A 17,546-nucleotide genomic window follows, 5' to 3' on the forward strand; every position below is an offset into this window, starting at 1 on the left:
ATTTCTAAGTACTGCTTTCACTATATCCCACAACTTTTAATGTGTTATATTTTCATTTTTGTTTAGTTAAAAGTATTTAAAATCTTACCTGTTTTGTCTTTGATTCATGGTTACTTAGGCATATGTTATTTAATTTCCAAATATTTGGGAATTTCCAGGCTATCTGTTCTTGATTTCTAGTTTAATTCTATTATGAGTTTGATAATATTTGTATAGTTGCCGAAGAATTGATGCTTTTGAACTGTGGTGTTGGAGAAGACTCTTGAGAGTCCCTTGAACTGCAAGGAGGTCCAACCAGTCCATCCTAAAGGAGATCAGACCTGGGTGTTCATTGGAAGGACTGATGCTAAAGCTGAAACTCCAGTACTTTGGCCACCTTGTGCGAAAAGTTAATTCATTGGAAAAGACCCTGATGCTGGGAGGGATTGGGGGCAGGAGGAGAAGGGGACGACAGAGGATGAGATGGCTGGATGGCATCCCCGACTCGATGGACATGAGTTTGAGTGAACTCTGGGAGTTGGTGATGGACAGGGAGGCCTGGCGTGCTGCGATTCACGGGGTCGCAAAGAGTCGGACACAACTGAGCAACTGAACCGAACTTTTAAAAATTTACCAAGGAGCGTTTTATGGTCCAAGAACATGGTCTCCGTTGGTGAATGTTCCCTGTGAGAAAGTACATTCTTCTCTTTTATGATTAGTATTTTATAAACATCAATTAGATCAGGTTGATTAATAGTGCTATTTAGGTCTTGTATTTCTTGCGTAATTTTCTGTCTGCTTGATCTGTCAGTTTCAGATAGAGGTGTTGAAATCTCCAACTATAATAATGGATTTTCTGTTTTTCCTTTCAAATTTTACCAGTTTTTGCCTCAAGTAATTTGATGCCCTCTTGTTATGTGCATACTCAGTGCAGATTGTTATATTTTCTCAGAGAATTGACCTCTTATTATTTTATAATACTCTCCTTTATGTCTGATAATCTTTCTAGTTCTGAAGTCTGCTTTGTCTAAAATCAATGTAGTTATTTCAATATTTTCTTCTTTTTTGAATGTTAGAAATTTCTTTATTATTACTTATTAAGTACTAACTAAATATGAAAAAATTTGAAGCCACCCTTCCACAACCCACTGTCCACTCCCACACTCAAATCCCATACCTAGCTTCCAGCAGTTTGTCAAAATTAGCATTTAAGTGTTCCTTCCAGCTTGTGGCTCTAGCAGCTCTTACTTGCTGTCTTTCTCTTGCTTGCCCCAGGTTTGAAATGGCGGTTTGTCCTGTGAGCTCAGTTTTCTGATGAATCCAAAAAACTTTGCTTTTTGGTTTGTCCAGCCTTTTCTTCTTATAGGGAAGAAAGTGATAATGTCCATGCTGTTTAGCTCGTAACAGAAGTTTAATTATTTGTCTTTTTATTATTGACTTGTAAGAGTTCCTCATTTAATCTGGATAATCAACTATTGTAAATATTTTCTCATCCTGTAGATTTCAGTTTTTCATGGTGTCATTTTTAGTGCATTTTAAATTTATTTAAATGATTTTTAACTGTTAAACTGATTAACAGTTAAATGATTTAAATCAGTTAAAGTATTTAACTGATTTTCTTTTAACTGTTTAAACTATTTTTTTCTTCTGCCACTTGTGCTTTTACTGTCATATCAGAAACCATCCTTAATCCAAAGACATGAAGATTTACTCCTATGTTTTATGCTAAGAGTTTTATAGTTCTAATTCTTATATTTAGGTTTATAATCCATTTTGAATTGAGTTTTGTGTATGGTGTGAGGTTGGGGTCCAACTTCATTCTTTTGCATTTTGATATCTAATTTTCCCAACACTATTTATTGAAAAGACTATTCTTTCCCTGTGTAAATCTTATTACTTGCTGGTGGAAATATTTTAAGTATTGACTTTTCATTCTTTGCACTTTAAAGTATTGCCTTTCGTTGTGTTTGTGTGCAAATTTGATGAGCATGTTGTCTCTATTCAGGTTCAAAGCAGTCTTCAATCCTGTAAGGTATTAGTTGTTGTTCAGTTGCCAAGTTGTGTCTGACTCTTTGCGACCCTATGGACTGCAGCATGCCAGGATTCCCTGTCTCTCAGCATCTCTTGGAGTTTGCCCAAGTTCATGTCCATTGAACCAGTGATGCCATCCAACCATCTCATCCTCTGTCACCCTCTTCTGCCTTCAATCTTTAGCAGCATCACGGTCTTTTCCAATAAATTGGCTGTTTGCATCAGGTGGCCAAAGTATTGGAGCTTCAGCTTCAGCATCAGTCCTTCCAATGTATATTCAACGTTGATTTCCCTTAAGATTTACTGGTTTGATCTCCTTGCACTCCAAGGGACTCTCAAGAGTCACCACAGTTTGAAAGTATCAATTCTTTGGCACTCTGCCTTCTTTATAGCCCAGTTCTCATATCTGTACATGACTACTGGAAAGACCATTGCCTTGACTACAAAGGCCTTTTTCTGGCAAAGTGATGTCTTTGCTTTTAACACTCTGTCTAGGCTTGTCGTAGCTTTCCTGCCTGCCATGAGGCGATCATCCTCTAATTCCATGTCTGCAGTCACCTTCCGCCATTTTAGCGTCCAAGAAGAGGAAATCTGTCACTGCTTCCACCTTTTGCCCTTCTATTTGCCATGAAGTGATGGGACTGGATGCCATGATCTTAGTTGTTTTAATAATGAGTTTTAAACCATTTAAAAAAATTTCCTCCTTCACCCTGCTTTAGTAGTGAAGCTACTAGTAATAACTTCACTGCTAAGATAGTAGTAGTACTTGGCAAACTTCTAAAAGTATCTTTAAGGCCCTTCAAGGCAGGGTTGTGATGTTTGTATTAAAAGCTGTCTTAATTTTGAGTAGAATGAGAGGTGCCAGGCTATGTTTGGAAGAGGTCACAAAATTACATATAATAAACTATTAGTTTTCTTGTTAGCATGACATTATATCTGACATTCTCTTGGGATAAAGAAAACCTCTATTAAAAATGGACATCTTATTTGAATAAGCTACCACAATGCACATTAGTATTGAGTTACATGCTAATTCAGAATTAACTGTTAGTTTAACTGTCAACCACTAGACCATTCAGGTATGACCTAAATCAAGTGCCTTATGGTTACACAGTGGAAGTGAGAAATAGATTTAAGGGACTAGATCTGATAGATAGATTGCCTGATGAACTATGGATGGAAGTTCCTGACATTGTACAGGAGACAGGGATCAAGACCATCCCCAAGAAATAGAAATGCAAAAAGGCAAAATGGCTATCTGAGGAGGCCTTACAAATAGCTGTGAAAAGAAGAGAAGTGGAAAGCAAGGAGAAAAGGAAAGATATACCCATATGAATGCAGAGTTCCATAGGATACGAAGGAGAGATAAGAAAGCCTTCCTCAGCGATCAATGCACAGAAACAGAGGAAAACAACAGAATGGGAAAGACTAGAGATCTATTCAAGAAAATTAGAGATACCAAGGGAACATTTCATGCAAAGATGGGCTCGATAAAGGACAGAAATAGTCTGGACCTAACAGAAGCAGAAGATATTAAAAAGAGGTGGCAAGAATACACAGACGAACTGTACAAAAAAGATCTTCACAACCAAGATAATCACGATGGTGTGATCACTCACCTAGAGCCAGACATCCTGGAATGGGAAGTCAAGTGGGCCTTAGGAAGCGTCACTATGAACAAAGCTAGTGGAGGTGATGGAATTCCAGTTGAGCTATTTAAAATCCTGAAAGATGATGCTGTAAAAGTGCTGCACTCAATATTCCAGCAAATTTGGAAAACTCAGCAGCGGCCACAGGACTGTAAAAGGTCAGTTTTCATTCCAATCTCTAAGAAAGGCAATACCAACGAATGCTGAAACTACTGCACAATTGCACTCATCTCACATGCTAGCAAAGTAATGCTCAAAATTCTCCAAGCCAGGCTTCAGCAATACGTGAACCGTGAACTTCCAGATGTTCAAGTTGGTTTTAGAAATGGCAGGGGAACCAGAGATCAAATTGCCAATATCCGCTGGATCATGGAAAAAGCAAGAGAGTTCCAGAAAAACATCTATTTCTGCTTTATTGACTATGCCAAAGCCTTTGACTGTGTGGATCACAAAAAACTGTGGAAAATTCTTCAAAAGATGGGAATACCAGACCACCTGACTTTCCTTTTGAGAAACCTGTATGCAAGTCAGGAAGCAATAGTTAGAACTGGACATGGAACAACAGACTGGTTCCAGATAGGAAAAGGAGTACGTCAAGGCTGTATATTGTCACCCTGCTTATTTAATTTATATGCAGAGTACATCATGAGAAACGCTGGGCTGGAGGAAGCACAAGCTGGAATCAAGATTGCTGGGAGAAATATCAATAACCTCCGATATGCAGATAACGCTACTGTTATGGCAGAAAGTGAAGAAGAACTAAAGAGCTTCTTGATGAAAGTGAAAGTGGAGAGTGAAAAAGTTGGCTTCATGTTCAACATTCAGAAAACTAAGATCATGACATCTGGTCCCATCACTTCGTGGCAAATAGATGGGAAACAGTGGCTGACTTTAGTTTTTGGGAAGTTGCAAAATCACTGCAGATGGTGACTGCAGCCATGAAATGAAAAGACTTTTACTCCTTGGAAGGAAAGTTATGACCAACCTAGACGGCATATTAAAAAGCAGAGACATTACTTTGTCAATGAAGGTCTGTCTAGTCAAGGCTATGGTTTTTCCAGTAGTCATGTATGAATATGAGAGTTGGACTGTAAAGAAAGCTGAGTGCAGAAAAATTGATGCGTTTGAACTGTGGTGTTGGAGAAGACTCTTGAAAGTCTCTCAGCCTGCAAGGATATCCAACGAGTCCATCCTAAAGGAGATCAGTCCTGGGTGTTCATTGGAAGGACCAATGTTAAAGCTGAAACTTCAATACTTTGGCCACCTGATGCGAAGAGCTGACTCATTTGAAAAGACCCTGATGCTGGGAAAGATTGAAGGCAGGAGGAGCATGGGATGACAGAGGATAAGATGATTGGATGGCATCACCAACTCAATGGACCTGAGTATAGGTGGACCCCGGGAGTTGGTGATGGACAGGGAGGCCTAGAGTGCTGCAGTTCATGGGGTCGCAAAGAGTTGGACACAACTGAGCAACTGAACTGAACTGAAGAGAATCCTTTGGGGGAAGACACACAGTTGGGATTGTGGCGGGGATATATTTAGATAGCCTTAGTGTCAGAGGTGACCTCAGGCTCTCTGCCTTTCTATCTATATTTCATTTCATACCAAGTATAGTTGACCTTGAACAACATGGGTTTGAACTGTCTGAGTCTACATATACATAGATTTTTTTTTTTTTCAAATAATACTACAGTACTACGCAGTCTGGTTGGTTAAAGCCACAGGTGACAAATCAAGGATATGGAATGTCAATTATGATACTTGAGCATCTGTGGATTCAGGTGTCTGTGGTGGGTCCTAGAATCAATTCTCCATGGATACTGAGGGACAACTGTATTCTGACCTATAGTTATTATTTTGAAGCTCTCATGGCCTTCTTTCTGTTTCTCAGTAAACCTTCTCTTTAGTGACAACCCACTCCAGTACTCTTCAGAGAAGGCAATGGCACCCCACTCCAGTACTCTTGCCTGGAAAATCCCATGGATGAAGGAGCCTGGTGGGTTGCCGTCTATGCGGTCGCAGAGTCAGACACGACTGAGTGACTTCCCTTTCTCTTTTCACTTTCATGCATTGGAGAAGGAAATGGCAACCCACTCCAGTGTTCTTGCCTGGAGAATCCCAGGGACGGGGGAGCCTGTTGTGCTGCTGTCTCTGGGGTCGCAGAGAGTCGGACATGACTGAAGTGACTTAGCAGCAGCAGCAGCAGCAGCAGCAGCAGCAGTCTAGTATTCTTGCCTGGAAAGTTGGGTGGATGGAGGACCCTGGTAGGCTACAGTCCATGGGGTTGCAAAGAGTCAGACACGAGTGAGCAACTTCTCTCTCTCTCAGTTCAATTCAGTCGTCTCTGACTCTTTGTGACCCCACAGACTGCAGCATGCCCAGGCTTCCCTGTCCATCACCAACTCCCAGAGTTCACTCAAATTCATGTCCATCGAGTCGGTGATGCCATCCAGCCATCTCATCCTCTCTCGTCCCCTTCTCCTGCTTTCAGTTTTTCCTAGCATTAGGGTCTTTCCCCAATGAGTCTGTTCTTCACATCAGGTGGCCAAAGTATTGGAGCTTCAGCTTTAGCATCAGTCCTTCCAATGAATATTCAAGGTTAATTTCTTTTCGGATTGACTGGTTTGATCTCCTTGGAGTCCAAGGACTCTCAAAAGTTTTCTCTAGCACCACAGTTCAAAAGCATCAATTTTTCACTGATCAGCCTTCTTTATGGTCTGACTCTTACATTATACATGACTACTGGGGAAACCATAGCTTTGACTAGTTGGATCTTTGTTGGCAAAGTAGTGCCTCTTCTTTTTAATATGCTGTCTAGGTTTGTGACTGTTTTTCTCCCAAGGTGCAAGCATCTTTTATAAAAATTTCATGGCTACAGTCACCATCTGCAGTGATTTTGGAACCCAAGAAAATCAAGTCTCTCACTGTTTCCATTGTTTCCTCATCTGTTTGCCATGAAGTGATGGGACTGGATGCCATGATCTTCGTTTTCTGAATGTTGAGTTTTAAGCCAGTTTTTTCACTTTCCTCTTTTAGCTTCATCAAGGCTGTTTAGTTCCTCTTCACTTTCTTGCCATAAGGGTGGTATCATCTGCATATCTGAGGTTATTGATATTTCTCCCGGCAGTCTTGTTTCCAGCTTTTGTTTCATCCAGCCTGGCATTTTGCATGATGTACTCTGCATATAAGTTAAATAAGCAGGTGACAATATACAGCCTTGACATACTCCTTTTGCAGTTTGGAACCAGTCTGTTACTCCTTTTGCAGTTTGGAACCAGTCTGTTGTTCCATGTCCAGTTCTAACTGCTGCTTCTTGACCTGCATACAGATTTCTCAGGAGGCAGGTCAGGTGATCTGGTATTCCCATCTCTTGAAGAATTTTCCACAGTTTGTCGTAATCCACACAGCCAAAGGCTTTGGTGTAGTCAGTAAAGCAGAAGTAGATGTTTTGTGGAATTTTCTTTTTCTGTGATCTAACAGATGTTGGCAATTTGATCTCTGGTTCCTGTGCCTTTTCTAAGTCTAGTTTGAACATCTGGAAGTTCTTGGTTCGTGTACTATTGAAGCCTGCTGCTGCTCCTGCTTAGTTGCCTTTAGTCGTGTCTGACTCTGTGCGACCCCACAGACAGCTATTTTGGAGAATTTTGGGCGTTACTTTGCTACTACTCATGTGAGATGAGTGCAGCTATGTCTGTGGACACAGACTCCCGGAGGGCACAGACAAAACCTTGTGCGCACCAAGACCCAGGAGAAAGGAGCAGTGGCCCCACTAGAAACTAAGCCAGCCTTCTCTTATATCTTGGTTTGATTGGATTGGCTAAGAAGATTGTTTGAAATATCATGTTGAAAAATCCGAACAAACTTCTTGTCCAACCCAGTATTTGCTGTTTTTTCTACGTGAAATTGTTTCTCCCTAGTTCTTTCCATGATTTGCTCATCATTATTAAATCCAAATGTCGATTGAATCCATATTGCCTCCTGCCTTCTCAGCATCTTTTCCAGTGCTTATTCCAATAGATGATCCTAATTTACTTTCTTCTGTATTATTTAACACATCCGTAAGAATGTTAGGTCTAAGAAAATTGGGCCTACATTCATCTCACTAACTAGTTAGTCTCTAGTTCCCATTAGGATTTCTGTCACGTAGTAGGGACTCATTAAATATTTGTTGAGTCTATGAATGGCAGGTATACCTTTAGGAGTCAGCCATATGAAGGCAGGGGGTAAGTGCTAAGACCTAAAGTGGGAATGAACTTTCCATGACTAAAGAGCTGTAATGAAAGGTGACAGATGCAAGGGTGTGTCAGGCGTTTAAGTCATGGCAGGGAGTTTGGATTTTGTTTGAATTTTAGTGAAAATATTTTAGTCTGAGCTTTAATGTAATCCAATTTAGCTTTCCAAAAGATTTCTTTGGCTGTTTAGTTAGTAGATGAGGGAGGAGAAGACTGGAAGAAGGAGATGGGTTAGGAGACTGTTATAATAGGTGAGATCATGGCTTGGATTAGGTTTGTAAAATTGATGTAGAGAGATTGATGTGGGGTTTATTTTGAAAGTGAGATTGACATGACTCGGTAATGAGAGGAATGAAGAAGCAGAGATGAATCAAGGATGATAACCAGATTTTTTGTTTGTGCATCTTAGTAGAAGGTGGTGTTCTTCAGAAATGGGGAATCTGAATAAGAAACAAGTTTGGAGGAGACATTAGGAATTCCACTTGGGTCACATTTTAAGATACCGATAGAATTCCACATGGAAATATCAAAGAGTTGAATTCAAAATCAGGAATTAGAGGAGACATTTGGGTTGGGATAGAAATTTGGGAGACTTTCAGTATATAGATGCTATTTAAATCCTTGGCAATAAGAGTGAGTGGCAAAGAATCAGAGAAAAAAAGCTCAGAATTTGGGGAATTTCCAACATTTAAATGTCAAGTAGAAGAGTGGCAACTGAAAAGGATTTGAAGAAGGATTGGCCATAGAAAGAACACCTGAAGTGTGTAATGTCGTGACAATCAAGCTTTCATGGGGCAGCCGGAAGGGTAAAAACTTGCTGCTAATACATACTGCATTTTCAGAAGCATATAATATGCAAGGGCTTCCCAGGTGGCGCTAGTGGTAAAGTCCCCGCCTGCCAATGCAGGAAACATGAGACACGGGTTCGATCCCTGGGTCAGGAAGATAACCTGGAAATGGCAGCCCACCGCAGTGTTGTTGCCTGGAGAATCCCACGGACAGAGGGAACCTAGCGGGTTACAGTCTGTAGGGTTGCCAAGAGTCAGACACAACTAAAGCGACTTAGCACACACACATAATATGCAAAATGAGAAAAACCTTTTAGAGGACAGATGAATGTGCTTGAAGGGTTTTAAAAAAGAAGTATGTTTACATACCTAGCAGAAATAAATGAAAGGTATGCCTTGGAGTTGGCAGTAATTATTCTTTGTTTTGATGTTATTAGAAACTTTGATTTTTCAATAATGTTAGGAAGTAGTTTTTTCAACTGTGCCTTGAAGGGAAAAGTAATTTTTTTTCCTCCTTTTTTGATGAGAGTAATGGTGTTAGTGTCACCTACTGGTAAAATGAGATATTGCAGCCTTTTTTTTTTTTTAATGAGAAAGTGAACAAAACAACCTAATTAGAGAAAAAGAACATTTCTGGGGGAATTTTTGGCATGGGTCAGACTTACCATGGTTACGAGGTCCTGCATTCTTTAGCACTGATCTACTTGTCTGCTGAGAAGGCTCAAACCTTGTGCGCATCAGGACCCAGAGACCCCTACAGAGACTGAGCCAGAATTGTGTTTGAGTGTCTCCTGTGAAGTTATGGGTCAGCAGTGGCCTGCCTCAGGGGCAGGGGCTCTGGGTTCAGCAGACCTGGGTATGGCATAAGCCCTCTTGGAGGAGGTTGCCATTAACCCCATCATAGAGCCACCAGAACTTACATAGGATGGGGAAGCAGACTCTTGGAGGGCACAAACAGAACCTTGTGTGCTCCAGGACCCAGGAGAGAGGAGCAGTGACCCCACAAAAGACTGACCCAGACTTGCCCACGAGTGTCCAGGGGTCTCTGACAGGCGTGGGTCGACGGTGGCCCGCTGCAGGGTCAGGGGCACTGAGTGCAGCAGTGCCTGCATGGGACCTTTCAAAGGAGGTCGCCATTATCTTCATTACCTCCACCATAGTTTGGTCTCAGGTCAAACAACAGGGAGGGAACACAGCCCTGCCCATCAACAAAATTTGATTAAAGATTTATTGAGCATGGCCCATCAGAACGAGACCCAGATTCCCCCTCAATCTGTCTCTCCCATCAGGAAGTGTCCATAAGCCTCTTATCCTTATCCATCAGAAAGAAAGAAAGAAAGTGAAGTTGCTCAGTCGTGTCCGACTCTTTGCGACCCCTTGGACCCCTTGGACCCCACTAGGCTCCTCCGCCCATGGGATTCTCCAGGCAAGAACACTGGAGTGGGTTGCCATTTCCTTCTCCAGGGGATCTCCCCAACCCAGGGATCGAACCCTGGTCTCCCACATTGCAGGCAGACGCTTTAACCTCTGAGCCACCAGGGAAGCAGCAGACGGAATGGAAACCACAATCACAGAAAACTAACCAAACAGAGACCACAGCCTTGTCTAGCTCAGTGAAACTATGAGCCATGCCGTGTAGGGCCACCCAAGATGGATGGGTCATCTTGGAGAGTTCTTACAAAATGTGGTCCACTGGAGAAGGGAATGGCAAACCACTTCAGTATTCTTACCTTGAGAACCCCATGAGCAGTATGAAAAGGCAAGAAGATAGGGCACTGAAAGATGAACACCCCAGGTCTGTAGGTGCCCAAAATGCTACTGGAGAACAGTGGAGAAATAACTCCAGAAAGAATGAAGAGACGGAGCCAAAGCAAAAACAACACCCAGTTGTGATGTGACAGGTAATGGAAGTAAAGTCTGACATTAATAAAGAGCAGTATTGCATAGGAACCTGGAATGTTAGGTCCATGAATCAAGGCAAATTGGAAGTGGTCAAGCAGGAGATGGTAAGAGTGAACATTGACATTTTAGGAATTAGTGAACTAAAATGGATTGGAATGGGTGAATTTAACTCAGATGATCATTCTATCTATTACTGTGGGCAAGAATCCCTTAGAAGAAATGGAGTAGCCATCAGAGTCAACAAAGAGTCCAAATGCAGTAATTGAATGCAATCTCAAAAGCGACAGAATGATCTGTTTGTTTCCAAGGCAAACCATTCAATATCACGGTAATCCAAGTCTATGCCCTGGCCAGTAATGCTGAAGAAGCTGAAGTTGAATGGTTCTATGAAGACCTACAAGACCTTCTAGAACTAACCCCCCCAAAAGATGTTCTTTTCATTATAGGGGATTGGAATGCAAAAGTGAGAAGTCAAGAGTACCTGGAGTAACAGGCAAATTTGGCCTTGGAGTACAAGATGAAGCAGGTCAAAGGCTAACAGAGTTATGCCAAGAGAACGCACTAGTCATAGCAAACACCCTCTTCCAACAACACAAGAGAAGACATGGACATCACCACATGGTCAATACCAAAGTAAGAATGATTTTATTCTTTGCAGCCAAAGATGGAGAAGCTCTATAGAGTCAACAAAAACAAGACTGGAAGCTGACTGTGGCTCAGATCATGAACTCATTGCTAAATTCAGACTTAAATTGAAGAAAGTAGGGAAAACCACTAGACCATTCAGGTATGACCTAAATCAAATCCCTTACAATTATACAGTGGAAGTGACATAGATTCAAAGGATTAGATCTGATAGACAGAGTGCCTGAAGAACTATGGACAGAGGTCCATGACATTGTACAGGAGGCAGGGATCAAAACCATCCCCAAGAAAAAGAAATGCAAAAAGGTAAAATGATTGCCTGAGGAGGGCTTATAAATAGCTAAGAAAAGAAGAGAAGTGAAAGGCAAAGGAGAAAAGGAAAGATATACCCATTTGAATGCAGCATTCCAAAGAATAGCAAGGAGAGATAAGAAAGCCTTCCTCAGTGATCAGTGCAAAGAAATAGAGGAAAACAATAGAATGGGAAAGACTAGAGATCTCTTCAAGAGAATTAGAGGTGCCAAGGGAACATTTCATGCAAAGATGGGCTCAATAAAGGACAGAAATGGTATGGACCTAACAGAAGCAGAAGATATGAAGAAGAGGTGGCAAGAATACACAGATGAACTGTACAAAAAAGGTCTTCACGACCAAGATAACCATGATGGTGTGATCACTCACCTAGAGCCAGACATCTTGGAATACAAAGTCAAGTGGACCTTAAGAAGCATCACTACGAACAAAGCTAGTGGAGGCAATGGAATTCCAGTTTAGCTGTTTCAAATCCTAAAAGATGATGCTGTGAAAGCATTGCACTCAATATGCCAGCAAATTTGGAAAACTCAGCAGTGGCCACAGGACTGGAAAAGGTCAGTTTTCATTCCAATCCCAAAGAAAGGCAATGCAAAAGAATGCTCAAACTATCACTATCACACAGTTGCACTCATTTCACAGGCTAGCAAAGTAATACTCAAAATTCTCCAAGCCAGACTTCAACCGTATGTGAACTGTGAACTTCCAGATGTTCAAGCTGGTTTTAGATAAGGCAGAGGGACCAGAGATCAAATTTCCAACATCTGCTGGATCATCACAAAAGCAAGAGAGTTCCAGAAAACCTGGTTTATTGACTATGCCACAGTCTTTGACTGTGTGGATCACAACAAACTGTGGAAAATTCTGAAAGAGATGGGAAAACCAGACCACCTGACCTGCCTCTTGAGAAACCTGTATGTAAGTCAGGAAGCAACAGTTACAATTGGACATGGAACAACAGTCTGGTTCCAAATGGGAAAAGGAGTACATCAAGGCTGTATATTGTCACCCTGCTTATTTAACTTATATGCAGAGTACATCATGAGGAACTCTGGGCTGGAGGAAACACAAGCTGGAATCAAGATTGCCGGGAGAAATATAAATAACCTCGGATATGCAGATGACTCCACCCTGAAAGTGAAGAAGAACTAAAGAGCCTCTTGATGAAAGTGAAAGAGGAGAGTGAAAAAGTTGGCTTAAAGCTCAACATTCAGAAAACGAAGATCATGGCATCCAGTCCTATCACATCATGGCAAATAGATGGGGAAGTAGTGGAAACAGTGGCTGACTTTATTTTTTGGGGTTGCAAAATCACTGCAGATGGTGATTGCAGCCATGAAATTAAAACACTCTTACTCCTTGGAAGGAAAGTTATGACCAACCTAGAACAGCATATTCAAAAGCAGAGACATTACTTTGTCAACAAAGGTCCGTCTAGTCAAGGCTATGGTTTTCCAGTGGTCATGTATGAATGTGAGAGTTGGATTATAAAGAAAGCTGAGCGCAGAAAAATTTATGCTTTGAACTGTGGTATTGTAGAAGAGTCTTGAGAGTTTTTGGACTGCAAGGAAATAATACCAGTCAATTCTCAGGGAAATCAATCCTGAATATTCATTGGAAGGACTGATGTTGAAGCTGAAACTCCAATACTTTGGCCACGTGATGCGAACTGAGTCACTGGGAAAGACTTATGCTGGGAAAGATTAAAGGCATCACCGATTCGATGGACATGAGTTTGAGTAAAGTCCGGGAGTTGGTGATGGACAGGGAAGCCTGGCGTGCTGCAGTACATGGGGTTGGAAAGCCTTGGCTACTAGTGAGCAACTATACTAAACTGAACTTGTCCTTCCTCCCTGACTTATTAACCCCTTTGTCACTGAGCAGATTGTTTAACATAAGGTTCTTTTTTTTAATCTTCCTGCTTTCAGCTCAAATATTTCCCTTTCAGAGAGTCTTTTCCTACTACCTCCCTTTAAGTCGTCTGTATACTCCTTACAGCTCTTCTTTGCTATATTAGGCTGTTGTGTTTTCTTCATAGCCTGTTGAATGATTTGGGATTTCCTTCCTTCCTTGCTTGTTTCCTCACGAGCTATAAGCTCCAGGAAAGGAGACATCTTGTTTGCCTTATTCACTCATGTAACCCCAAATGTTGAGTATAGTGACTCTTACGTAGTGTACATGTTCAGTTAAATTTAGTTGTATGAATATTTGGATTTCTGGAAGTGACAGAGAATGTTGAGTTTCTATGGTGTGAAGTGAAAGTGAGCCGCTCAGTTGTGTCCAGCTCTTTGCGACTCCATGGACTTTACAGTCCATAGATTTTTCTAGGCCAGAATATTGGAGTGGGTAGCCTTTTCCCTCTCCACAGGATCTTCTCAACCCAGGGATTGAACCCAGGTCTCTCGAGTTGCAGGCGGATTCTTTACCAGCTGAGCCACTGGGGAAACCCAAGAATACTGGAGTGGGTAGCCTATCCCTTCTCCAGCAGATCTTCCTGACTCAGGAATCAAACCGGGGTCTCCTGTATTGTAGGTGGTTTCTTTACCAGCTGAGCTACTAGAGATCTATATTGAAGACGGTATTGAGATCTATATAGAACACGGTATTTGAATACTGCTGCATGAGTGCAGTATAAAGCTTTGCTCCCCTTGCCACCCTGCCCCCACTCCCCATTTTCTGCTTCCTATAGATAAGTGGTTTTGGGTCTGGAAAGGAAAAGATACATGGCTTAGAATGTTGAATTCTGTATTAATCAGTCAACTTAAATGACACAGAAAAAATATTTTAAGGTACAATGCTTATTAGTGTGAGGAGATGTTATGCAGACATTTGGATTTGGTTATTAAGTCACCAGTGAATGTATTTTTGTGTGTGAATTTGTATTTACTTCTAGCTTATTTCCTATTTTTTATATTTATTAAAAAGGACAAAAAGTATTTCTCAGAGAAATATAGAGAGTGCCTCATAGTAGTAAATCCTTTTAGTTGAGATATGGGCAGGTTTGTGTTGTTGTGCAGGGAACAATATGGTCCTTTTAGTCTGGAAACTCAGTGTACATCTCTATTATGTGGCCCAGTCCCAGAAGGTAGACTCCCTAGTTTTGAGATGATTATCTATCTAGCCAGCAGAATTCCTTGCCTGAACCATGTTTAAAAGCCCCCAGAAAATTGATTCAGGTACTCAATAGTTCATGTTTTTATTTACCAGTTTTTTTCTTAATCCTTGTGGTTTTGACCAGGTGGATGTGGAAAGAGAAGTTTGCAGAACTGAAATGGAGGTCAGAGCTTCATTACGGAAGGTTAGTGGGTCATCGGATTCTGTGACTACACTCAACAGTGAAGAATTTGTTTTGGTTCCTCAGCATGGAGGTGATACTTCTACAAAAGATGATGAAAAACCTGAACTGAAGGTATTTTTTCCTTTTCTACAAATGATCTTGTTTTAAATTATTCCTTTTAACTAGGTGCAACTTATCTTAGGAAGTATATACAATCCAGAGTTTTTTCTCAAGTACTCACTTTGAGAATAGAATCAATGTTTGATTTATCCAGAGACTTAATTGTTAGGTTTGTTATTTTTAAAGTATTTTATTTTTGGTTGTTTATCATTTAGAATTCAGAAAGAAGAAATAGGAGGGAAAAAAGAAGAGAAAGGATAATTGGCAAGTTAGACTTAATGGTTAAATCTTACATCAGTTTAATTTATCTGGATACTTTTGCCTCTCTTACTGCTGCTGGGTTTTAAAAATTACTTATATAAATATGTAGTTATGTATTACTTTCACTTGAGAGACTTTGCTTTATGATTTTTATGCTTTAAGTCAGCTTGTAGCATTCATCTGTGTGATTAACACTTGTCTGAATATTTTTTAAGTATATGTTTTGTAATTTTAGTCATTGAGATTTTATTTAGATGTGGTCCTTTTTATTTTTCATTTTTATGTTGCCTTTTTGTTAGGCAGCATAACATTTGAGTTATCAAAAAAAGTCTTTCTTTGAAGCTGTTTACCAATTCAAGTATGTATGTGATATATATATTTTTTTCTTGCAAACAGATATATGTATGGTGTTTGACCAAATGAAAACTGTTTTCTTATTTATAAATAAAACCAAACAAACTCAGGTATATATCTATGGGACTTGCATAACCACCTTCTAGATATAGGGAGAGAGAAATTAGCCTAAAATGCTATATATTATTTATGACTTGTGTTTAGTATTAGTTATGATACAAAGGTATGTTAGTATGTTAATCTAATAAAATATCAATCTAATAAAACATCTAATTGATAAAAATTAGATGATTACTCATTTTACATAATGTTGAGGATATATAGTTTTATAATTTCATTAAAATAGTCAATAGATTCCTTTAAATTTATTGAACTATCTGTATTTAAATAAATAGCTATTTAAATTCATTTAACTCTGTTTTCACATTAATGTGCTTAAGGCATTTATTTACTTATGCCTGGTGTGTTTCACTTTGCTTTTAAGAAAAAGGTCAGCCAACTTAAATACAAGGAAATTACTGATACTCCTTGGCTGCTCAAGCAAAATTTATAAAGAGATCACAAACATATTTATGTTATGATAACATAAAATATGACCTTTTAAATGATATTAACACTATATATTGTCTATTTAAACTTATCCATTTTTCTCTTTAAAACACATAAATTTAGGATTACTTGATTTTTAGAATGTGTTACTAAAAGGTAGAAAAAGAAGAAAAAAAACCCCCCAAAATCTCTGTAAGTAAGCTCTTAGACCAAATATAGTTGGAAACTGCCTTAGGTGTTTCTGGAGAATCCTTTTCTGAAACTAATAGTCCTCTATTGTTTTTTTGTTTTTTTAAAACTCAGATTTTTCTGTTATATCTCAAGAAATTAGTACAACTAATTCTTGGTATTCAGTAACTATTTTTTTTATTAAGTTCTAGAACCATATTATGATTGAAAGGAATTGTTTTCCTTTGTCTGTAGATAGTTTCTAATGGTGATGAACAACTGGAAAAAGCCATGGAAGAGATTTTGAGAGATTCGGAGAAGGGGCAAAGTAGCCTTCCTGTTGATTGTCCAAGTTCCAGTGAGATTTCAGACCATTCATTTGGAAATATTTCAGCCAGGCAAACAAATAAGCCATCTCTTCAGTTAATTTTGGATCCATCAAATACAGGTACTATATTGAACTCTTAGAAACTGTCAGAGAAAAAGTGATGATGAAAATTTTAAGATGAAAATCAGAAAATTTTATTAGCTTAATTTTCTAAGATCAAGGCCACCAACTTTACAGTTCTGGTTGAGAGTTCCCACTTTGGTTCTTAAGCTTCCGTTTGTATCTCTACCTTTAAAATCACTCTCAGTGTTGTTTGAGAACTGATACTATGTCTGGGTACTCACTTTGCTGTGGTACTCATTTTTCCCATTAATTTCAACCATGAAATTAAAAGACGCTTGCTCCTTGGAAGGAACTAGACAGCATATTAAAAAGCAGAGATGTCACTTTAACAACAAAGGTCTGTATAGTCAAAACTATGGTTTTTCTAGTAGTCATGTAGGGACGAGAGTGGGACCATATAGAAGTTTGACCTCTGAAGAATTGATGCTTCAAATTGTGGTGCTGGAGAAGACTCTTGAGAATCCCTTGGACTGCATGGAGATCAAACCAGTCAATCCTAAAGGAAATTAACCCTGAACGTTCATTGTAAAGACTGATGCTGAAATTGAAGCTTCAATACTTTGGCCACCTGATGTGAAGAGCCAAGTCATTGGAAAAAACCCTGAAAGACTGAAGGCAGAAGGAGAAGCAGGTGGCAGAGGATGAGAAGATTGGAAAGCATCACCGACTCAGTGGGCATGAATTTGAGCAAATTCCAGGAGATAGTGGAGGACAGGGGAGCCTGGTGTCCTGTAGTCCATGTGTTCACAGAGTTGGACATGGCTTAGTGATTGAACGATGACTTGGAATATAGTAGATCTTCAATAAAAGCTTAACAAATGAATA

General features: G+C 39.8%; 1 protein-coding gene across 6 annotated transcripts in view; it reads left to right on the forward strand.

Annotated features, from left to right (window-relative positions):
• The window catches only part of RABGAP1L (RAB GTPase activating protein 1 like), a 726,671-nt gene that overhangs the window by 59,873 nt on the left and 649,252 nt on the right, over positions 1 to 17,546 (forward strand). For all 6 annotated transcript variants that reach the window (XM_042229119.1, XM_027975891.2, XM_060396625.1 and 3 more), the window contains 2 exons: positions 14,780 to 14,950; positions 16,526 to 16,718. In XM_042229119.1, coding sequence (XP_042085053.1) covers positions 14,813 to 14,950; positions 16,526 to 16,718 — 331 coding nt within the window. In that variant the 5' untranslated portion in view covers positions 14,780 to 14,812. The remainder of the gene's footprint in view (positions 1 to 14,779; positions 14,951 to 16,525; positions 16,719 to 17,546) is intronic.

This window comes from Ovis aries, chromosome 12, assembly GCF_016772045.2.
Source record: "Ovis aries strain OAR_USU_Benz2616 breed Rambouillet chromosome 12, ARS-UI_Ramb_v3.0, whole genome shotgun sequence".
In the NCBI taxonomy this organism is placed as follows: domain Eukaryota; kingdom Metazoa; phylum Chordata; class Mammalia; order Artiodactyla; family Bovidae; genus Ovis; species Ovis aries.